General features: G+C 50.2%; 1 protein-coding gene across 1 annotated transcript in view; it reads left to right on the top strand.

The window, feature by feature from the left end:
- DPYSL3 (dihydropyrimidinase like 3) overlaps positions 1 to 22,844 on the top strand; it is a 110,006-nt gene that overhangs the window by 84,826 nt on the left and 2,336 nt on the right. Inside the window, exons 3-12 of the mRNA XM_021701782.1 lie at positions 180 to 364; positions 3,252 to 3,416; positions 5,452 to 5,513; positions 6,404 to 6,484; positions 10,055 to 10,123; positions 13,091 to 13,211; positions 16,677 to 16,833; positions 17,482 to 17,623; positions 19,084 to 19,254; positions 20,493 to 20,672. Of these exons, the coding sequence (XP_021557457.1) occupies positions 180 to 364; positions 3,252 to 3,416; positions 5,452 to 5,513; positions 6,404 to 6,484; positions 10,055 to 10,123; positions 13,091 to 13,211; positions 16,677 to 16,833; positions 17,482 to 17,623; positions 19,084 to 19,254; positions 20,493 to 20,672 (1,333 nt within the window). The remainder of the gene's footprint in view (positions 1 to 179; positions 365 to 3,251; positions 3,417 to 5,451; positions 5,514 to 6,403; positions 6,485 to 10,054; positions 10,124 to 13,090; positions 13,212 to 16,676; positions 16,834 to 17,481; positions 17,624 to 19,083; positions 19,255 to 20,492; positions 20,673 to 22,844) is intronic.

The following is a 22,844-nucleotide window of genomic DNA, read 5'->3' as shown; positions in this document are numbered from 1 at the left end:
TGCTTTTGCGTCTATAAAAGTTGTTTCCCGGGTGTACGCCTGTCTTCATTTGTTTCTAGATTGTTAAGCTTGCAGGTCATTTGCAAAGACCACTCTAAGCAGGTCTAAAATCCTTACAATACTATGTTTGTCTTCAAAGTGGCTCTTTTAAATGACCAGTTGCTTCCCTGTCTCACCAGGCAAATCGGAGACAATCTGATTGTCCCTGGAGGAGTGAAGACCATCGAGGCCAATGGGAAGATGGTGATCCCTGGAGGCATCGATGTCCACACTCACTTCCAGATGCCATACAAGGGAATGACCACAGTGGATGACTTCTTCCAAGGGACAAGGGCTGCCTTAGCTGGGGGCACCACCATGATCAGTGAGTCGCCCGACCCTACACGCTCCTGGTCCCAACAAGTGACTGGTTCCACTGACGGCTTAACCCCTGTGCTCTCTGGCAATAGCTTGTACATGCCTCTTGGTTCAGTGTACAGCTCTTCTACCTGATGGGACCTGAGGACAGCAGGTGGTAGTGGGGACCCTGACAGCTCCCTGACATTGCCTAGATGAGATTCACGAGGCTCTCGGCCAGGAAAACAGCTGTCCTCTCTTGTCTCTGAGAGCAGGGGCTGGGTGTGCAGTGGGTGGGGAATCAGCAATCATCTGTGGGCCGGAAACCGAAAAAAGTGTGGAGATGGGCCATACGTTATTTAGCACTTCCAGCTCGGGCCTGAGGCAGGAGGGGGCAGAGAGCACAGGCAGAGCAGTGTGAATGGGGTTCAGCATCCCCGAGAGGGGAAGGTAGTGGGGACCTGCCCTGCTTGAAACTCGTGGGCTTCGGTGGCATTGACTGGTACCTGGTCTGCTCTGTCTCTTGACCAATTCCTATCTGAAGATGAGGCAAGCAGTGGGGGTGGTTTCCTTTGTTTTTTGTTTCTGTTTTCTTTCTTTCTCTTTTTTTCTTTCTGGAACTATTGCAATTCCAGAGAAACCTAGGGAGTTGGCGTGCCATTGGATTACGGAACAGATAGCATTCCAAGGCAGTCCTTCCTGTCCCAAAGGAATCCCAAGGAATTGGGTCCCATCCCAGTCCTGGGACTAAGCTTGGTCAGCAAGAGCACTGTTTATTTTACCACTGTATACACCCATCCAAGAACACAGAACAGCCTGAGCTGTGGAGTTGCTCCTTGTCTTTTGCCTCCTTTTGACGGGAGCACTAGCAAGGTTGAGCTCCAGCAAGTTGGGTATGGAAGCCCAGGAAAATTGCATCAAGACCGTAAAAGGTGCAATTCAGGGAGACCAAAGCTTTTCTCCAGCCAAAGGGAGGAAGCCAGCTGACTTCTCAGCGGCTGCCTGCCCACAGAAGCCCTGGTGTAGGTCCAGACGTCAGTGATGCGGCTCCTTGCGTCTGCTTTCTGATAAGCACACGTGGGCTGCCTGCAGTAGGAGGCCGAGGAAGTGAGTGATCTTGGTTTGGCTCTCTGCCTTCCGGGCAGGGAGTTGGACCTGTTCAGTGTCTGGGGAGTGTGTGTTGTGCTTGGTCCTCTAGGTTAGGGAAGGAGCTAGAGGGAAGGCAGAGTTGCAGGTGACGAGAGAAAACCATACCAAGAAACCCAAAGCTGTACATGTCCTTCGTAGATAATTTAAGACCCTGGATATGCAGCAAGAGAAGGAAACCCAGAAAGCCCACATCCCTGTTACAGTTTGGCTATAGTTTCCTTCCTATGAAGCAGAAACAGGATCGTAATAGATGTACTGTGTCTTAGTGGCGTTTTAGTGTATCATTTCACTAAATAATCTAGGCATGGATGTCTTTCCATTCATTTCTTTTTTTTTTTTAAAGATTTTATTTATTTATTTGACAAAGAGAGACACAGCGAGAGAGGGAACACAAGCAGGGGGAGTGGGAGAGGGAGAAGCAGGCCTCCTGCAGAGCGGGGAGCCCTATGTGGGGCTTGAACCCAGGACCCTGGGACCATGACCTGAGCCGAAGGCAGATGCTTAACGACTGAGCCACCCAGGCACTCCTCCATTCATTTATTTTCATTCCACTACAGCATTTAAAATGGGTGCCTAATAATCCATCTTATGAAGGTGTATTTATTATTTAGCCAAACTTCTCTATTGTTAAAGATTTTGATGGTTTCCAGTTTTTCACTTAAGTAAACATATAAATAATGTTTGCAGTGGCAAACATCTTCAGCACCCACATTTTGCAAACAGCGTGTTTATTTCCTTGGGAATAATTCTTAGGCACAGGAATAATCATCGAGTTAAGGTATGAAAAATATCAAGATTTTTGATGTGTATTTCAAAATCGTTCGTAGGAACGTTGTACCAATTTGCACTTCCCCTCAGCCGCCCAAGGGAGCTATGGGAGTGGTACTATTGTCTTATCCTCCCCGAACGTCAAAGTCATTCTATTGAACAGTGCTGCCCACGGTTGCAGGTACTCCAGGAGTAGATTGGGCCTCAAAAGAAAACATATTCTTTCTTTTTTTTTTTTAAGATTTTATTTATTTATTCTAGGGGGAGGAGCAGAGGGAGAGGGACAGCCAGACTCAGAGCTGAGCCCACTGCGGGGCTCCATCTCAGGACCCCAAGATCATGACCTGAGCCAAAAGCAAGAGTCGGACGCTTAACCGACTGAGCCACCCAGGCGCCCCAAGTAAAAATATTCTTGACAAAAAGTTGACATGGAAATAAGATCTGTGGGCTGAGCATCAGGTTCGTGACACTGGCTCTTTGCTGTGGCAGTAAGCACAAGGATGTCACTGTCCTGTTATCTGACATCACTTTAATTCCCCTCTTTCCACCTTAAAAGGGAGTCTGACTTGCTTCACTAGCAGTGACTTCCCATAATACTGGTAATAATGGCACATAGTAGGCACTCATTGACATTACTGAGCACTTACTATGTGCCAGGCATCAGGTGAGACACTTTTCATGCATTTTGCCGTTTAATCATACAACAAAATTAGAAGGAAGGGACTATGACATTCCACCCTCTACCCCACTGAGCGCCGATTTCAAGGATGAGCATACTGGGGTTTAGAGAAGGTAGTAGTTTGTCCAAGTGCAACAGGGGTAAGTGACAGGTAAGTGATCAGCGATCTGGAAACAGCCAGGGAACACTTTCTAAGGTGAATTCCATGCTCAGGACACAGAGGCTTTGCAACCTTAGCTAAGCGAGCCGGAGCAGGCCTGTTCAGAGGGGAACAGAGGCGGTGTCAGTGACTTACCCATCTGGGGCCTCTGTCATTCAGTTGACCACGTGGTGCCCGAGCCCGAGGCCAGCCTGACAGAGGCTTATGAGAAGTGGCGAGAGTGGGCAGATGGGAAGAGCTGTTGCGACTATGCCTTGCATGTGGACATCACCCACTGGAACGACAGCGTCAAGCAGGAGGTGCAGAACCTCATCAAGGACAAAGGTGAGCCCCCGTGTGCCCTCCTGCCTTCTCCTGGCTTGGAGCCCGGAACCTTGCGCGTGAGTGCTAGGTGAGGGGTACCGCTGCGTTCCAGGCACTTGGTGTATGCCATCTCACTCCTTACAGGATCCACATGATAGGGGTGATTATCCTCAGTTTGCAGATGGAGAGCCTGAGGCTCAGAATAAGTGGCCCAGGATCACAGAGCTAGTTAGCAGAAAATGTACCCAAAATCTGGGCTCTTCACCTCAGGCAACACTGCCCATTTGGCAGAGGAAGAAACTGAGGCCAAGAGAGGTTAGCATCTTATGGAAGGTCATACAGCTATGAAATATGAGTTCAGAATTTTTAACCTTTGTAACTTGCACTCCAAAGATCAAACCATTACGGTTCTCAAACAGTGGCATCCTCAGAAAAGGCTACGGCATTTGTGGGAACGAAGATGTGTTTGTTCGTACTCAGGCTAGGAGCTTAGGACATGGAAATGTGGGTGTCCTCTCAGTGAGTACATGATTTAGGTTTCCCTGGTCGTCTTAGATTCTTCTGTTCTCTGCTTCCTTCTCCCTTCTGATCATTAGATATTTCACGTACACGCAGTACCCCCCATACACACACAGACACGCGGTGTGCTCGGCATCATAACGTGGCCTGGGGGATTTAGGGAAGCATAAGGTGTGGTCTCTGCTGAGCATCCAAGGCAAGAGGAAGCAGACCAGTGAAGAGCAACAGGATAAATGCCACAGGGTGCAGAATATTGTTGTAATAGTAATAGCATTATACTAATTTCATTACAATCACGGTACTAATACTAACATAATAACATGCATTGTTATAACACTAACTTGATAGTACTATTCTCAGTGAGCTGCCTGGATGCAGATGCTGGAATACAGTGGAAAAGAGTGAGCTCTGGGTGGCAGGGGAGAGTCTGGGCTTCCAGACGATGAGTTTTCCGTTCCCTGTCCCTGCTCACCTGACGAGCTCTGCCCAGACATTCCCGATCCAGGATATGAAATGATAACCCCATCCTTTCTTGTGATTCCTTTCACACTGTGCATCTCAACTGGGGTAGAAAATGGAAGGGCTTTAACACCCACTTGCCTTCCAAAGGGCCCAGGTCATTCCGCAGATGACGCAGAGGCTTATGGGAAGGGTAATGTTGGGAAAAGCTGGCCCGAGCTGAACCACTCTGGGTAGGGAAGTTCTCACATTACAACCCACTTTTGGCCTGGAATGCTGTGGGCTGAGATGGCCCTAATGGTTGGAGACCAAAATTATCCTCCTTTCCTCAAAATGACTCTCTGTTCCCCAGCCCTACCTATTTATATAAATTACTACATTAATAGTCTGTTTGGGGGTGAAAAATTAAATAGCTCTTTCCCTATAGCCCTTACAGCTTAGATATTTAAGCACACGGTGCACCTTGACTTCTGCCCCTTAGCTCCGTTAGTTCCCCGAGGATATGGTCTCCGTCCTAGATGCAGCCCCCCTCCCTGTCCCCAGCACAGGCTCTAGTGTGCAGTAGGCATTCCTTAAGTGGCGAAATAAACCCATCCCGGAGCTCCATTAATGAAACTCAAATATGGTGGCAGGTCTGGTGCTGAGACTTTGGTATCTGTTGTCTCATTCAACGTTTCCAACTGCCTTAGGAAGCAGGCTCTTGTCATTTTTCCATTTTACAGGTGAGGACACCAAGAGGTGCGGTATTCCAAGCTCGCTGAACTAGTATGTGTTGCTGCCCCCGATTCTCGGTGGTGCATACTGCCTCGAGCAACGGCCAAGCTTACTGACCCTCTGGGCTGGGGAATGGGGGCGGGGGGGGGCAAGACAGAGGTGCAGCAGAGCCCATTCTGCTGTGACACCACGTAGGCACGGCTGCTTTTGCACGTGAGGAGAGGACGGAGAATGGGAAGCATCTGCTTTATATTGGACAAGCGCCTGTAATGCACTTGGACCCCATGGGCGACGGGAGCAAAGGAAGGAGAGCGGTCATGCTAATGTTGTCGTCTTCCTGTTTTCCCTCCCTTCCCTCTTGCAGGGGTTAACTCCTTCATGGTTTACATGGCCTATAAGGATTTGTATCAAGTGTCCAACACAGAGGTAACAAGCCATTGCTGGGTGGTTTGGGGTATCTGGATGGGTTTCCTGTTGTTGCCGATGACCTTGGCTCTTAGAGCATGAGTCACAGTGGTCACTGTGGGAGGCTGTTAGACCAGAGTGCTTCTTAAAGCCCTCGCAGTCCATGCCACATTTTAAATAAGGTAGCAGGCAGGGTGCCCATGGCAAGGCAGACCAGGAGCTAGAATTTCCACTGGCAGCAGCTTTCTCAAAAGGCCAAGAGGAGAGGCATGCCGGAATCTCCGTCTCTCACACAAGCCCTAAACCCCGCATGAGCTCAGTGGAAGTACGAGGTGCTCTGCCTCACAGGATTAAGGAGGGCCCCCTGCTGTTTGGGGTAGTAGCTTGCCTGTGACTCTCCCCGAGACAGTCTCATGGCTTGTCTCGGTTTCAGATGAATCTCACGTTGTCAGAGGAAGTGCAGGGAGTGAATTCCCATCCCTCCTGGTTGGGAGGTGGGGGGAGATCTACCTTGAAGGGTTAGGGGATAGGGGAGCCAGCTGTCCTTTGAGCTTCTGGCCAGGTGGTAGCAGCTCTCAGGAGCACTGGTTGAGAAGGATTGTGAAGGTCTGTCCCAGCAAAACAGGATCTAATACCATTAAAAACGTGTGCGCGAGGCAGAATAGAAGCCTCGATAGCACTTTGTTGTACATTTGCCCTGTCCACGGAGGAGACACGACGTGTCTCCTAGAGTTCCTGTGGACTCGCACTCTTTGGTTGTGCGTGCTTTAGTCTGTGTTTCTGCCCTAATCACTGATTTCCTCTGGTTTTCCTCATTTGTTTTATCTGTGACCCTAGTGATGGACCCCTGTGTGAAGTTGCCAAAAGCCTCCGTGGCTTGTGAAGGTGACGGCGACTCCTTTCTCTTTCAGCTCTATGAGATCTTCACCTGTCTGGGCGAGCTGGGAGCCATTGCGCAGGTTCACGCCGAGAATGGGGATATCATTGCCCAGGTAACACCACGTAGCTCCCCAGGGTGTGCTCTCTGCATGGGCTGGGGTCTCCGGCCCGTCTCTTTCCTTGTTCCTTCAATATTGCGTGAGCTCTTCATGGGCGCAAGGCTCTGTCCCTGTGCTAAAAACAGAGCCTGCCCTAAAGAACGTCCCAGGCTAGGAGGAGGCAGTGAAGGCAAGCGAGGGAGAAAGCTGAGGATGCTGTATGAAGGGGGGCTGTCTGGCCATCCTGGGGGATCAGAACAGGCATCCCAGAAGAAGTTTTCAAATTAGGCCATTTAGTGGGAGAGCATTGCTGATTCTCTTGGAAAAGTAAGCCCAAGCTATGTGACAGTCTTTGTCCTAGAGAAGAACCCTAAGGCAGCGCTTCTCAGAAACCCGATCCAGGACTGCAGAGCTCACGGCTTTAGGTAATAAAGAACAGGGGTCTTGTGGGGATCAGACACCCCATTGGTTTCCTAGAAGGTGTACTGAGAAACCCGAGGCAAGAGTGAGGAAAGCGAGGCCCCAAGGCCCAAAGTGATCGTTTATGAGGAAGCAGAAGGCACTCTCTCCATCTCCTGGGTTGCTTAATGGGCTGGATGCACAGATGTGTCTTAGCCAGGGTCTTGTTTATCTCAGAAGCATTCAGGATTGGCCTCCACTAGGAGGAGGCTGCTAGAAGAGTGGGAGCTCTCTTGGTCCATTTAACAGTATTCACACCAAAACCATTATTCATTCTTTCAGAGTATTTCCTAAGCGCTTTGTGCCAGGCATGAGGTTACTGAGGTGAGCCAAAACAGATGCACCCCGTAGCTCACTAGTCCTTGGGCTGTGCCTTCGTTTTAGAAGTTGTCCAGAACTTGGTGAATGTGGTCCGCAGGGGTGTGGGAACCGTGGGGTCGACCCTTGTCCCAGACCTGTGAGCTTCTAACGGCAGGTACCATGTGGTGAAGGCTTGCTGCCGTGCGCCAGGCTCCGGTACGGACTCTGGTGTATTCTCACTCTTCACCTGGCCCTTCAAAGATGGCTACCATCCACCCTGTTTTGTAGAGGAGAATATGGGGCCCAGAAGGATGAGGTCACTGGCCCAAGGATCACAGCCAGTAACTGGGAGGAGAAAATCTTAGCTCTGAGGTGGTGTGGCTTCGCCAGAGCTGGTGTCCCGTGCCACCAGTCCCGCGGCAGGCCCCCCCGAGAGACAGTGCGTCCCGCAGCACGCCCCCCAGAGAGACAGCGCGGCCCGCAGCAGGCCCCCCAGAGAGACAGCGCGCCCCGCGGCAGGCCCCCCAGAGAGACAGCGCGCCCCGGCAGTGCAGGGCTCCTGCCGTTAGGATTTCAGACTCTGGGTGTTATCTCATCAGCGGAGGAGGTGAGCTAAATGTGTAGTTTCCTCTTACTGACCAAGGAGATTAAATAGGCCCCTGACAGCCTTCTCCCACGTCCCCCACACACTGAGAGATAATGAAATCATTTTCCAAAGAGGGTCCAGTGCTCGTGAGAGGCATCCCCGTGGTGTTAGAGCTGTCACTCGTCCTCTTGCTCTGCATTTTCAGCACAGCAACTGGAGGGCCTAGCCCTCCCTCCAGATGCCCTAGAAACCAAACTCCCTGCTACTTCCTCCAAGGCCCTGTGGAGGCAAACGGACTGCAGTGCTAAGCCCCCTTTCCAGCTTCCTCTCGTGGCTTCTTAGCACTGAACTCTCTCTGGTCCCCGCCCCCCCACAAACCCCTCTCTTCCCTACCTTGTGAAGGCTCTGTTCTCAGGGAAAGAATAAGGGCATTCTTCCATTTGAATGAGTTTCTTGTGTGTGCTTATTTTATTCAGATTGAGCCGAAAGATTTTATCCCATTGTCTAAATGAAGGCAGCTGCTGTACCCAGAGTTGATGCAGAAGTCACCAAAGAGCAAGAAGAACGCTCTCTCATGGGTACCAGCCATGGACATTTTCAAAAGTTTCCAGCCGGCAGGACCATCTGAGAGGGTGGCATCTTTAGCCGTTCCTCTAACAGTATTTCTTGAGCACCTACTATGTGCCAAGCCTTGGCGAGGGAAGATGAAAAAGACAGGGTTCCTTTCCTCATGGAGCAAACCAAAATTGTGTCATGCCCTAAACTAAGATGTAATTACAGCAGTGGTGCCCACGGCCACCTCATCCTTCTTAACCTTCCAGCTATGGGGACACCATGGGGGCTTTCAGAATGGGACTTCCCAGCGTGAACAGTGTATTAAAATCACCTGCGGAAATTAGGGATTCCTGGGATTCTCCTGGTTCCAGAAATTCTGAGGTAGGAGGTCGGTAGTAAACTTCAGGCACGCGATGTGAACATGCTGGGAAGCCAGGGCTTGAGCTCCCTCCCTCCTGTGTACCGCGCCAGCCCTCTTGTACAAGGTAGACGTGAGTGTCAGATGAGACAGAAGAGGCTTTGTAGTTGGACACCTCGACCTTTGTGCGACTTCAGGAGGCAACACAGAGCGGAAGCTCTCCAGAGTTCAGAAGAAATCGTGTTCAGTCCAAGTTTCGAGAAATGGAACAGTAAGAATGAAAAGTGAAAGTCCTTTGCTGCAAAACTCAGCCTCTGACCTTTTTTCTAATCCTGTTGTAGATGGAGACAGTGATCATTCACTTCTCACAATTGCTTAGAGCGTATGCATCTGTCCTCATACGCCTCTAAAATGATTTATATTATTAAAAACAAAACAAAAAACAAGAACAACAAAAAACAGTTCTTTCGCAGGGAGGACTCCTTTCCTTTCTCCACATCTCATAGTTCCAGAGTGCCACAAGGATTTGTTCGGGTCCCTCTCCCTGGCCCCCCTCTGCAGCGGCCAGGTTCATTGGCACTGGCCTTCGTACTTGGAGAGTGAAGGCCAGCAAAACTGCAGATACGGCCGCTTAGGATTCCTGCCAGTCCCAATTAGCCCACATGTGTGCTCACTGCCCAGCGCCCTGCTCCTTCCGGAAAGCTGGCCACAAGTCTGAAGAATTTCTCCATCAGCTGTGAGGGGTGGCAGTTCTGTCACAAAACAGCCTAATTAAATAGAATCTGACCACAAGATTACCTGAGTCAGGTAATGCTGTTTGGAGGCATTATTTTGTCTGGTTAAATTCTGAGTCCATTTGTTTGAGCCATACATTTAAACCATAAGAAAGCCCGAGGGCTTTGTGAAAGTGCGGATTTCTAGAACTTCACCTCTCTATCCTGATTTGGAGAAGGCCAGACAGCCTCACGGCCACAAAAGCAAGCCAGGTGATCCTGATGTAGGTGGGAGGCGACTAAACCTTGCGAAACACAGCAGGAAACTATAAGGAATAAGCGAGCTAGTGTGACTTTTGATGTGTAACGGCGAAAAAATTCTGATACTCTGCTGCCCTCCATTTAATTAAAAAAACGTTTTTTTCTCCTCTTAGTTAAGACTTGACCCTATTTTACAATTTCAGACGGAGCATTAACAAATGTATTCAACATACACGTTTTATTCTTTTTGTTCCCTTGATCTCTTTGCTTCAGATTAAAAGATGCCAGCGTGGTTTTTCCACGCCTCAGCGGAGCTTATCTCAAAACTGTTTTGTGTTCTTTTCTCATTGTAGGAGCAAACCCGGATGTTGGAAATGGGGATCACTGGCCCCGAAGGCCATGTGCTGAGCAGACCAGAGGAGGTGAGTTGTGGGGGGCCGGGGCAGCACAGCAGTGGAGGTGCTCTGTCTTTCCAGCATCTTCTGGGAGATGCCTGTGACTATACTCCCCAGCAGCCTGGCATGTGGCCTGCTGCTCATTTGACACTTGGAGTGTTTGTGTGGGGCCTGCCTTCCCCAGGCACATGCTTACACGGTGTAGGAGCAAACCTTGAGGAGAGGCGGGGAGAGTCTGTGAGTACCAGACAGCGATATTGGAACATTTCTTCTAAAGGCCACACGTCTGATGGACCAACTCAAGGGACTCAGAGAAAAGTAGAAAGCAATGTAAGGGAAATGCTTATTTGTGACCCCTCATCTCTCTAAAGAGAACTCAAGGTGGAGGGTCCTCCACACGTATTCAGTTGGAGAGGTAAATACCTAAACCCTTTCCTAACAGTATCCGTCTCAAAGACGTTTCCGCTTCCCTTATTCCATATTATATTCTGAGTCCTGCAAAATAAAATACCAGCCATATGGGCGGTCGGTGGAGTGGGTGTTTCACAGACTTCATGTCTATCCATTTGTTGCAAGGTGATGATTAAGTCCGGGTATGGGAGTTTCCCACGTGTAAAATGAATGATGACCAGGGCCTGCTTAGCCCCGGGCAAGTGAATAAAAGCTAACTAGTGGCTGATTGCGTGTGTTTGGGATGTCGGCAGCTTCGGCTGCTAGTGCAGGGCATAGAGCAGGGACTTGGCTGCCCCCACGGCTGAGTGCACACTGGCTTTGGGAGGCCAGCCTGGGAGTGGCACCTGGAGTGCATTCAGGGCCCTCTGTGCGAGTGGTGTGAGCCCGGCTCCTGCTTGTCATCCCCAGCCCCCCACTCTGCAGAGGGTAGAAGGAAGAGTCAGAACCAGAAACGAGAGTATGCCTGTTGCCCATCTCTTTTAGAGGCTTTTAAAAATTAAAAGGTAACATACCTACAGACGAATGTTCCTATCATAAACATTCGAGGAATTTTTACGAGCTGAATACAGTCGTGTCATTCGTGCCCGGCTGGAGAAACAGAACTGTCGGCACTCCGGAAACTCCTCTGCGTCCGAGGACGTTGTTCCCAGTTGAAATCATTTATCGTTATTTCACAGCATTCCAGAAAGGTCTGTCTCCTGAATACCAGGCCCTTTCTATGGAACACGAGCCCGCACCCGGCGCTGTGCTCATTACCTCAGCTGTCCTTGCTGCTTCTTGGGGTGGTTGGCATTACTGTTGGGTGAAGAAGCAAAAGCTCAAGAGGTTAAGCCCTGGCTATTCCCATGTGAAAGACTGGAAAGCTGTTTACGCGGCGTGAGTGGGCCAGGGTGATCAGCCCTGTTTGGCAAACTGTTCCTAAATGCTGGTCGCTCTAGAGATTTGCTGGCAAGATGGATTTCTGTACCAGCAGCCAGGGGATTTCTGAGCAAAGTCTATTTTTGTTACTTGGTTTGTTTTTCCAACCCCTCCCCACCCCACTCCTCCTGTTCCCGTCTCCTTTTTAGTAAAAAGCTTCTCGGCTGTAGAGCTGGACAACCCTGGAAGCCCTTTTGGGTGAAGCTGGAGGGTGATGTCACCTTCCAAAGATAGTCATGTTGTCAAGGTGCTGAAGAATCCGCAGTGCTGGGAGGGAGCAGGATCCGAGCAGCCGGGACTGAGGCTGTGGGGAATGCAGGGGACAGTGCAGGTGTGAAGAAGGAGGGACGGGCGGAGGAGGAGCTGGCCCCTCTTCGGTTCAGAGCACACGCCGCTACCATCTCGAGTGATGCGGTGCAGAGAGAGCTGAACCCGAGCTTTGCTCCTGAAGTCCGGGTGCTTGGGGAAGGTGGCCGTATTTACCTGTGGTCAGGGGCTCCAGGGGCTTGTTCCCCTGGAGTCAGGTGCAGCTTGGGGGACGCCAGCAGGCAGGACCCGTCAAGTTCTAGAGTCTGTCTGCTGAGCCACACCCACCAAGGGCAGTGGCTGGTTTGCATTATGCAAACACCAGGCATCTGCAAGCTATTTTTGGTATTTTTCAAAGTTTTGGGCTGCATAGGCTGACTAGAGTATTCTATCCATCCAAAACAGAACTGTTGCTGATTGAATGGGAGAACCCCAGCATCCCTGCTTTGGGCTGAATTGGACTTCCGTGGGCTTTGGGCAGTGACGCAGGCTTTCCCACACTGGTCAGGAGCTATGATCAACAATAAGCCCAATAGCCAGCCTGGCAGGCACACTTGCCTTGTCCAGGGCAGTTGCCTTAAAGGATGAACTCTTAGATCCTCACAACAGCCCTGTGGGTGAGGTCCTATTACTGTCCCCAGTTCACAGACAGGAAACTGAGGCTTTGGGAAGTTATGTACCGTACCTGAGGTCGCCCAGCTTCTCCGTGACAGAACCAGAACTCAGACCCAGGCCATTTGAAAGAGCCCGAGCTCTAAACACCCTTCTTTGTTAATAGTGTAAGGGGAAACTCATTATTTCTTACTGAATAAAGTCAACCAAGTTGGAAAAATTAGCATATTGGAACATGTAGATTCTACTTTAGGGTGGGATGGAAGAAATCGAGAAGAAGAGAAATCTCTGCTGAGAAGCCTGGGAATTATCAGTGTAAGAAATGCCTGCTGGAGTGTAAGAAATTGCTGCAGGAAAGGATTTGATGTCTAATTACATTTACTGGTTCTTGCTTCCATATTGGTGCTGGGATGCTGTTTTGCCAGAAAATCTGTGTGGGAAGACTGGGGAGCAAAAGCTTCCATCACATGCAGCCATTGGGGTAATCACAGGGAGAGGAGGGAAGCAGCCTAGGAAGGTGAGGGCGAGACTCTGAGAAGCCAAGTGAAGCGCCACAGCGGGGACGTGGTGGGTCGGGGGCCTCTAGCTGCAGATCGTCTGGGCTTCTCAGCTCTGCGCTGCGCTGCATTCTCAGCTCGCAGAGGCTGGGAAGTGGTGCTCTGAGAGGCTCATGCTTCTCTTGACCCCCGGGACTTCTTTTTGCAGCTGGAAGCCGAGGCTGTGTTCCGTGCCATCACCATTGCGAGCCAAACCAACTGTCCACTTTACGTCACGAAGGTCATGAGCAAGAGTGCGGCGGACCTGATCTCGCAAGCCAGGAAAAAAGGTGATTGGTGTTCCCAAGAGCTTAGCACCAGCCATGTGGCTCCTTCCCCCTCCGGCTGTCCTGTAGAAACAGTGCCTCTTTTGCTCCTTGCCTTGCTCTCTGGGAAGCCCTTCCTCCCTGTTAGCGCAGGGGATCCTCTCGGCATCCTATGTGGATGGCAGGACCCTGGCATCTCTCCCGCTTGGCAGGTGAGTTAACTAGGCTCAGGAAGGGTGGGTGGTTTGTCCAAGATGGCACAGCTTTGGTCAGTTCTTTGAGGCATCTTTCTTCCTCCCTTTGATCCTTCATTGTCAGTTCACATTATCTGAGCTTTGTAAATGGACATACTAGTCGAGATTATATTAGGTGCAGAAGTCAAAGATCCAACTCAAATGGACTTAAACACACAAAAGTAAATTATTGGTTGAAGGTGTTTCAGGCATAGCCGGATCAAGGGGTTTCAACAATGATGTTGGGGCTCTATCACTCTTCATCCTTTCTTGTCTGCTTTTCTCTCTTTCGGCTTTATTTTCAGGGTGGACAGTGACAAGAGTAAATGCTAAGAGGCATCTGTTGTCCTCAGCTCTTGATGGGGGGCATGATGAGGAAGTAGGGTATGTCTTTTCCAAAAGCTGCAGCAGAGGTGCCCGGGAGGGCTCTGATTGCCTCAGCTTGGGTCATGGGCCTCTCCCTGAGCCAGCGTCTGCTCTGGGGATGCTGTAATTGATTGGCTAGGGCGGGGAGGGCAGCATGCAGGGGCGGGGGCCCACCACCTGAGCCACACAGGTTATTTAGGAAAAGGGGATGAATGGGTCTCTAACACATGACTATTCTGGTCGTGGAGAGCCCCGATAAGGGACTCAGCCACCCAACTCTGAGCTGGTCTGCAAAGCTCCGCATGGGGGGTGGCTGGGGTGGTTAAAAATAGTTCCCCTGGCTCTGATGGCTGAATGTTGAGCTGCCTGCCCTTCTGGCAGAGGGGACCCTTTTCTTCTGGGAGGGGATTCTTCCTAATTGTCTAGACAGTCTTTGTAGCTAGCACATTCTGGGGCATCTCTTGCCTTACCCTGCTCACAGTAAGCCTGCTGTTTTCTTTCTCTGCCTTTAAATGTCTCAACGTGACATGGTGTGGTTGCTGTGCTGGGTATGAGTCATTGGGTGAGTGCCAGGAAAGTAGCCCAGTCTTCCTTACCCGCTCTTGGAGAAAGAAAAAAACAAAACAAAACAAAACAAAACAAGAAAGCAAGCAGGCAAGCAGGATGCATGGGGAACCCTCCCACCCGCTCCCCAAGACCACCTGCCATACTTGCTTTCGTGCCTTCTGCTCATGGCTGCATCCTCCCTCAGAGCCATTCTCAGGATGACCTGAGGGTCTCAAGGACAGAGTGCTTCCGCTGTACGCTGGGTCTTATTTTAAACTCCTGGAGAAAGATGCCTCAGCCTTCGCCTTCTGGCTCATGATTGTCTGGCCAAAAGAGCTAGGACAGCTGTGTCCCAGGGTGGCAGGGAGGCAGGGAGGCCTTGTTTCAGGGCTGAAACACTGACTCCTGACATGGAAGCCAGGAGACATCTCGGGACCTGTCAGTCTCAGGGAAGGAGCAGAGAGTACTCAGAGCAGGGAGAGAGTGTAGCAGGGCTCCCTCTTCCCTCCTGACCTGAAGTCCAGCGTGTTCACTCACCGAGTGTTCTTCAGCAACTCTGCACGCCTGCTCAGACTTAATATCAGGGAGCCACAGTTTAATGAGGACCGACTGTATGCCCCGCACTGAGATAAATACTTGAAATTTATTGTTATGTAGAATTGTCAAAGAACCCTGGGAAATAGGCATTATCCCCATTTTTCAGATGAGGAAATTGAAGCACAATGTGTCAGGATCTCCCAGCTGGGAGAGCAGGTATTCAAACCCAACTATAATTACAATTTTTCCTTATTCTACTCTTCCATTTAAAGATAGTCCAAAGGGAGAGTTCTTCCACCTTTTTTTTAGAAGATTTTATTTATTTATTTGTGTGAGAGAGAGCACGAGTGGGGAGGAGAGGGAGAAGCAGACTCCCTGCTGAGCAGAGAGCCTGATGTGGGGCTCGATCCCAGGACCCTGGGATCATGACCTGAGCTGAAGGCAGAAGCTTAACCGACTAAGTCAACCAGGTGCCCCAGAGTTCTTCCACTTTTAAGATTGTTATTTCTCTTAAGAGTACCTGGGGCTTGCCTTGACCTCCATTTCTTTCTTTGTGGTCCTATATGATTTAGTTGGGTAAATTGCTTTAGAGGGCCCTTGAAATTCTCATTAGTCTTGTGTGGATCCTTTTTCTCATCCTCCCAAAGAGCAGGGCTGTCATATATGAATCATTGCCACTGATTCCTTTTTTTGCCCATGGCAGACATCACAAATCAGTCTTGACTCTGGCAGTGAAACCAAAGCGTATTTAGAATTCTTTTGACAAAGAATTCCAGGCAATCAAACCAATAGATTAGAGTTGAAGGAAGGCAAGACCTATTTATAATTTTGGCCATAGAGCCTTCCTACACTTTGACAATGGGGGGAACTTGAATGTGGAAGATGGAGGACTGAAGCTAGAGAAGTTCAGGGCTTTATGGGGCATCTTTTGCCCAAGATTCTGGTGTAGAGAAACTTGGTACCAACCAACCTTCTGTGAGACAGCATTTGCCTTTTCTTTCTCTGTCCCTTCTTCTTTAAGAAGCTCAGCTTAGATCAGTTTATTTCCCAGTATCCCTCCTCCTCGCTGCTTGGTTTGGGCATATAAGCCCCGAATTGCAGACACAGGGTCCAAGAAGTGAGCCTCATCTTTGATGTGTCCCAGGTCATTGGGTGCCCTCGAGCAGATCAGTCCTTGTTTTAGGTTACAGAATAACAAGCATGGTGGAAAGATCATGAGAACCTCTTCTCCAAGGGAGTGGACTTACTTTGTGGAACCAAAGCATGTCCTTGCAACAAGCAGGATCTAGCAGTTCCCGGGGATGCAGGCACACTGGGGGCTTTGGGCCTCCACCGTGGGAAGGAGTAGCAGTAGTATAAGGAATTCACAATCCCTAAGCATCTCCTGTGTGCCAGACACTTTTACACGCCAGATCCTTTCTTTTTCACTATCCTGAGTAGAGATGATCTTATTTCATCTATTCCAGGACAGACCTAGTTCACATTTTAATATTTCTGAAATGTCAATGAATCTTAGAATCTGTATACATTTTTTGTTTGGCCTCAAATATTAATTTGCCTCAAATTGGGGCTTAAAGCTGCATCTTATATCCGATGGCTTCTTGAGAACTCGGGGACACAACATTGTTTGTGTTTAGCAGATAGAAAAGCAGAGGCTTGGAAAAGGTGGGTACATGGACTTGACCCCAGGCCTGCCTGACTTCAGAGCCACGAGCCTTGAGGAGGGCTAGGGGCTGTGATTACCTGAGCCAGGCCCGGAGCAGCACAGATGTTCTGCAAACCCCTCACCTGTTTCCTACCCTTGCAGGAAACGTGGTCTTTGGTGAGCCCATCACTGCCAGCCTCGGCACAGATGGGACCCATTACTGGAGCAAGAACTGGGCTAAGGCAGCCGCCTTTGTGACATCCCCGCCTCTGAGCCCTGACCCGACCACTCCTGACTACATCAACTCCTTGCTGGCCAGGTTGGTGCTGGGATGACGAGCGGCCTGTGTCCCATGGAAACCTCGTGGGACCCGGGGATGAGGACTGGAGCAGCCCATCCATCAGCTAGACTAGAGTCTGCAGTGAGGAGAACACATAGAGAACAACAGGCTCTTCCCCATCATAGCTTACACATTACTAACAGTAACCATATTCATAACGTCAGTAGCAGTTAACACATATCATGTGCCACAGGATCTCACTGATCCTCATGACAACTGTATGAGTGAGGGACTGTCATCTCCATTTTACAGGTTAAGCAACTGAGGGTCAGATCATGTGCCTCATTTTGAACAGCACCTAACTGAAATTAAAGGGAGACTCTTTGGCGGCTGCTCCCCCCCCACCCCCAGGACATGTAGGGTCAGTCCCATCACTCATTTGGGTCCCTTTTATTTTGTTACCCAGAGATGATCCGACCCCACCCCCTCGTTTTCCAGATGGGCTCACTGTAAGCCCTAGGGAGGGAAAGAACTCACTTACACTCACACAGCCGGTAAGAAGTACAGAAAGGATCCTAAACTCAAGTCTTGTCCTTCTGAATGCTGACATTAGACACTCGAGGCTTGTCCCCAGCGGTGCCTTTAAGCCACCTCTCCAGTTTACATGGAGCTTTTTTCCTTTGCCAGTGGAGACCTGCAGCTCTCTGGGAGTGCCCACTGCACTTTCAGCACCGCCCAGAAGGCGATTGGGAAGGACAACTTCACAGCCATCCCTGAGGGCACCAATGGGGTGGAAGAGCGGATGTCTGTCATCTGGGACAAGGCAGTGGTAAGGATCAAGGTCATGGGCGGGGGCCGGCGCCAGATCAGAGCCTCCTGCCACTGCTTCTTTGTAGGTGAGCCCTCCTACCTAATGAGATGTTTCTGGAACCACGTGTCTCAAGTGGTTTAAGAATGTCATTTCTAGAGGGATGAACCTTGAGATTGTGAGGAGACCTCCTCCTCTAGACTGTTAAGAACTAGGAGCCACACGTACAGACCCTTCATCTGATGGCATGAATGACCTGTACTTAATAGTGAGTTAAAATTCTTTTTCTGGAGAGTGTTATCCCTTCTTTTGAAAGGGCTGGATAGAACCCCTTGAAATGGTAAGCAAGGGGTATATGCCTAAGAAACTGAAGTCAACTTTCTCATCAAGGATACCCTTCCCCGAGTGTGTGATCATCCAGGCTGTACAAGAGATAGTCAACCAATGTCTTGTGACAGTAGGCCTGGTTTTATTTTCTTTAATAACATGATAGAGGCTGACAAAAATAGCCATGCAAATGAAGGCTGTCCCAAAGGTTTTAGCAAAAATAATAATTAACTCATTATTAAGTTGATCACTTCCTTCTCTTTTATTTTTTTATTTTATTATTTTTTTAAAGATTTTATTTTTAAGTAATGTCTACACTCAACGTGGGGCTCGAACTCACAAAACCCCGAGAGCAGGAGTTACACGCTCCACCAACTGAGCCAGCCAGGCACCCCCCCCCCCCGCTCTCTTTCATTTTAAAAACTCTAAACATACTTATTTCTGAGCCACATACATTGCATATGAACTAATGCCTCATTCATCTACACAGTGTAAGCTACCAAATTATTTCCCTTCTCATCTTGGCTCCTAGGAAGCTCAAAGTTAGATTCGAAACTAAATTCTTTTTTTCTTATCCAGGCTTTTTGTTTTGTAAAGAGGGAAAGTATAAATATTTTTGTCTCCTCTCTCTTACATACTTAGGTTTTGTTTTTTTTCTTAAATACTGTTTTTTATATGTATATAGTTGGTACAGTCTGGAATTGTTAAAAATAATACGTGTATTTTCTAATTACGCACATGATACGTTCTCATTAAAAGAGCACTTTGAAAGGACAGAGAAACACAGACACGAAAGAAAACAAAAATCAATCATAATTCGACAACCCAGGGTTAACCATTATTATCATTTGGGGGAGGCTCTTCCATATTCATCCTGTGACCATGCAAATACAAACAAATCTCTAAAAAGTGGGCCCGTGACCACATTAGTTTTTACTGGGAACTCTGTAATTCTTTTTGGAATTAGAGGGGCAAAGCAGTAAGTGTATGCACATAGCCAGAGAAAACGCACACTCCAGGAATCGTCACTGCCTTCCAAAGGCGATGGCGAAGCCGGCTGGGCAGCTTGCGGGTGGGAGCTGTGTGTTTCTGGTCTGTGTCACCGTGCTCCGAACGCAGGAGCCCTGCGCTGAGGTTTTTTGGTATTCCAACAGGCCACTGGGAAAATGGATGAAAACCAGTTCGTGGCTGTGACAAGCACCAATGCCGCCAAGATCTTCAACCTGTATCCCCGCAAGGGGAGAATATCTGTGGGTTCTGACAGCGACCTGGTGATCTGGGACCCGGACGCGGTGAAGATCGTCTCCGCCAAGAGCCACCAGTCGGTAAGGCTGGCGCTGGCGGGACGAGAGCGGCGTGGAGAAGGCTCGTGAGGAACTCGGTCAGGAGAGATGTGTGCGTGTGCCTTGTCCCAGGCCAGTTAGACCAGGATGGGTCACGGTCACGGACCTTACCAAATTCTCAGTGACGTCACACCTCAGCAGGTTACGGGTGGGTCAGCAGGGGGCTGCTCCCAGCACAGTCACTCAGCACGGAGGCACCATGTCTACACCCGCCCCCGAGATCGCTGAGGCGGGGGACCAGGTCATGGTGCCTGGGGTTGGCTCGGAGAGCTTTCCTAAGAGAAGTGGTATGCGGCACTTGCTCTCACACTGCGCTGGCCCAAGCCAGCCCTGTGCTTGACCTTACCGCAGGAGGGCAGGGAGGGCAGGGATCCCCCCTGCACAGAGAAGGAGAGGGAACGTGAAAAAAATTGGTCAGCAGCCCGGACAACTTCCTCATGAGGAGTTTCATAATTAAAGCCCAGTGCCTAAGGGAAAGGGCTTCATCCCTGTTAGTAAAAATAGTTCCTATTTTTAAAGCATTTATGTTTCAGGCAGTGTGCTTTTCATTCACTGAATCTCCGTAACAGTCCCTGACAGGTAGGCACTGTTATCATCCGCATTTTATCGAGGAGGAGATGGGGGTGCAGAGAGATTCAGTAATTCATACAGGAAGTAAGTGGTGAAGTTAGGATTCAGACCCACACAGCTCTTTTGGAGTACAGACTCCAAACAGATGTCCTTCATGCTTTGCAATAATGCCTTGCGCTTGGTGAGTAAATGAAGGCAGTAGAGAGAAATCCCATTTTTTGGTGGGGATGGCCTTCATTTAAACATCACGTCACATCACGTCATTTAATTTTGGGCTAGTGGAGCCCTAAGGGTCACGGACCCCACCCACTCACCCAGCACGTACAGGAGTGTCAAAAACAGCATCCCTCACAGTTCCCGAGCTTCTCTTTGAACACTGCCAGTGACAAAATATTCGTCCACACCAGGGCCTTTCTAAAGATTGATGCTTCTCTTTGCTGGGAGGTCCAGTCTCTGCTTAGCAGCCATCTCTCTCCCGGGGCTTCTACGCACCCAAAGCTTACAGGTGGTGTTGGAAGCTTTTCGTGGCTTCCCTGGTGCGTCCATTATACTGAGGCTGAAGGCAGGGTCCCAAGCCCAGGAAAACCGTGTTCCTCCCCTTACCGTCCTACGCCCCCACTCATGGCTTTGCCCCTCATCCCTGTCTCTAGGCTGCAGAGTATAACATCTTTGAAGGGCTGGAGCTGCGAGGGGCCCCTCTGGTGGTCATCTGCCAGGGCAAGATCATGCTGGAAGATGGCAACCTGCACGTGACCCAGGGGGCTGGCCGCTTCATCCCCTGCAGCCCGTTCTCTGACTATGTCTACAAGCGCATTAAAGCCCGGAGGAAGGTGAGAAGCTGGCTGAGCCTGGGGGTGGGGAAAGGGGCCTGTGTCCCATTCAGGCACAGGGACAGTAACCACGAGATCAGGAGGGGTCCGTGTGCCTCGAGCCTCCCAAAGAAATTCACAGCAATGATCTCTTCCCAAGAGACACTTGCACAGATTTCATGTACTATAAAAAGAGGGTTTCTAAAACTTTTTTGGCCCAAGAAACCTTTTTTTTCCCAATAACTTTCCTCCATTCTTATAGTACTTTTAATTAAAATAGTTTGAAATTGTAATAATTCAAAATAATGTTTATATATTTTTTAAAAAATAACTCTTGAAGGCTTACAGTGAGAATTAGCAGCCCACACCCACCCCTCCCAGTCTCGTGTCTTCCATCCAGTGTTGCACCCATAGGGCAAATGTTTATAACCCTTTTAGCTAGTTCACATAAAATCTTGTTTATGTCCCTGATTTCATAGATAGGTAGAAAGATAGATACACAGACACTTATCTGTGTGTTTATGTATCTACCTATGTGTTACAAACCGAGTGCTGTACTTGATTTAGGGGTGAGGTCCAGAAGTCTGTCTTTTCAGAGCCCCCTGCTACCCCCACACCAATCACATGGTCGCCTTCCGGTAAGACTAGGGATCTAGGGATCCACAGAGCAGGGTTAGACCAGCCCTGGGATGAGGTGGAATTTGACCCCTGGTCCCGACCTTGCCTGCTGGAAGGCACACGGTCATCTGTGCACCTGGGATGGGCCAGCACCCAGCAGCTGGGAGAATGAGTCTTCAGTCCTGGTGACGGCGAGGTGGGGGGCTGGGGACACACTGTAGCGGCCATTAAAGAGAGGCTCGCAGAAACTCCGTACCCGAGCACCCAACTCACTCCCAGACCGCCTGTGATCCCAGTGACTGGCCATCCAGCCCCTGAGTGCGGATGCAGGGAGGCCCCCTGTTGCGGAGTCGGCTGCCGGCTCTGTCTGAGAACCGGCGTCTTCCTGCCAGCCGGCCGCAAGGCTCACTCCCTGAAGTCCACTGGCCAGCTCTGTTCTGCTCCCGGCGCCCTCACAGAACGAGGTGTACCATCTCTTAGGGTGTGTGTGTGTTTCCAGAGGCGTTTGTCCTTTAGTCTGGATATGCCCGTAGCCTGCACTTGTTTATGTTATGACGGCGTTTTATTTGTTTACTTTTATTTTATTTATTTTAAAGATTTTTTTATTTGAGAGAGAGAGCATGAGTGGGGTGGGAGGGGCAGAGGCAGAGGGAGAAGCAGGCTCCCCGCTGAGCAGGGAGCCCAATGTGGGGCTTGATCCCAGGACTCTGGGATCATGACCTGAGCTGAAGGCAGCTGCTTAACTGACTGAGCCACCCAGGCGTCCCCTTATGACAGCGTTTTAAATCCCTGCACCGGTCCTACCTCTTTATGAGTGATCCTGTAAAGTTAGGTGGTATGGAGTTTCATTCCACACTCCGCTTGTGACCTCCTAGAGAAGAGAATGGAACTCAAGCCTCCCATATGCATCAGGTCTTTATTTCCATTAATGTGTCTTAGAGTCTGCACCTAAAGAAATGTCGATGATCTAGAGTTACTGGCCAAGGTTTTTGGGGAGCACGGCTTGAGCCATGGCCCCACGTGCATCATCAGCATCTGCAAACGTGATGAGCGTCACCTCAGTGCCTGCACCTGAGTCTCTCCCAGAGCGGAGGGCAGGCTCTGTGGCAGACGTGCTCAGCGTCTTACCGTGAGCCACCCTGTCCTGCCGGCCTCCTCTGGCAGCCAGGGGTCGGACCTGGGTGGAGGTGCTGTGCTGGCTGCACCGCCCATCAGTGTGTGTCTGACAGACCGGGGGCCCCCTCTGGAGCAGGCACTGTGCCTCCCGTGACCCTCAACCCCTGCTCCCGGCTCCAGGTCTAGCCTGGAGCATGCCCGGGGGAGGGGGGTGGTGCTGGCTGGCTCCCCAGTCCCAGGACAGGTTCACAGCCACAGCGAGAGGCCAGGGGCCAGACTGCGGGATGCACCCTTCGAGGTTTGCCAACTCTGCTCTGGGCTGAAGAGCGTGTGGGTGGAGCTTCCCCCCGGACCTCACCCCACCAGCCCTTACGACCTTGGCCCAAACCGCGGCCCTTCTTGCTCCCTCTGCTCTGGGCCTACAGGCTGTCTTGCCCACCCGCTTCCTCTTCCAGGAAC

The sequence above is a fragment of the Neomonachus schauinslandi genome, chromosome 7 (assembly GCF_002201575.2).
Source record: "Neomonachus schauinslandi chromosome 7, ASM220157v2, whole genome shotgun sequence".
In the NCBI taxonomy this organism is placed as follows: Eukaryota; Metazoa; Chordata; class Mammalia; order Carnivora; family Phocidae; genus Neomonachus; species Neomonachus schauinslandi.
Note: the sequence above shows the minus strand (reverse complement) of the source record. Positions and strands in the feature narration are given on the sequence as shown.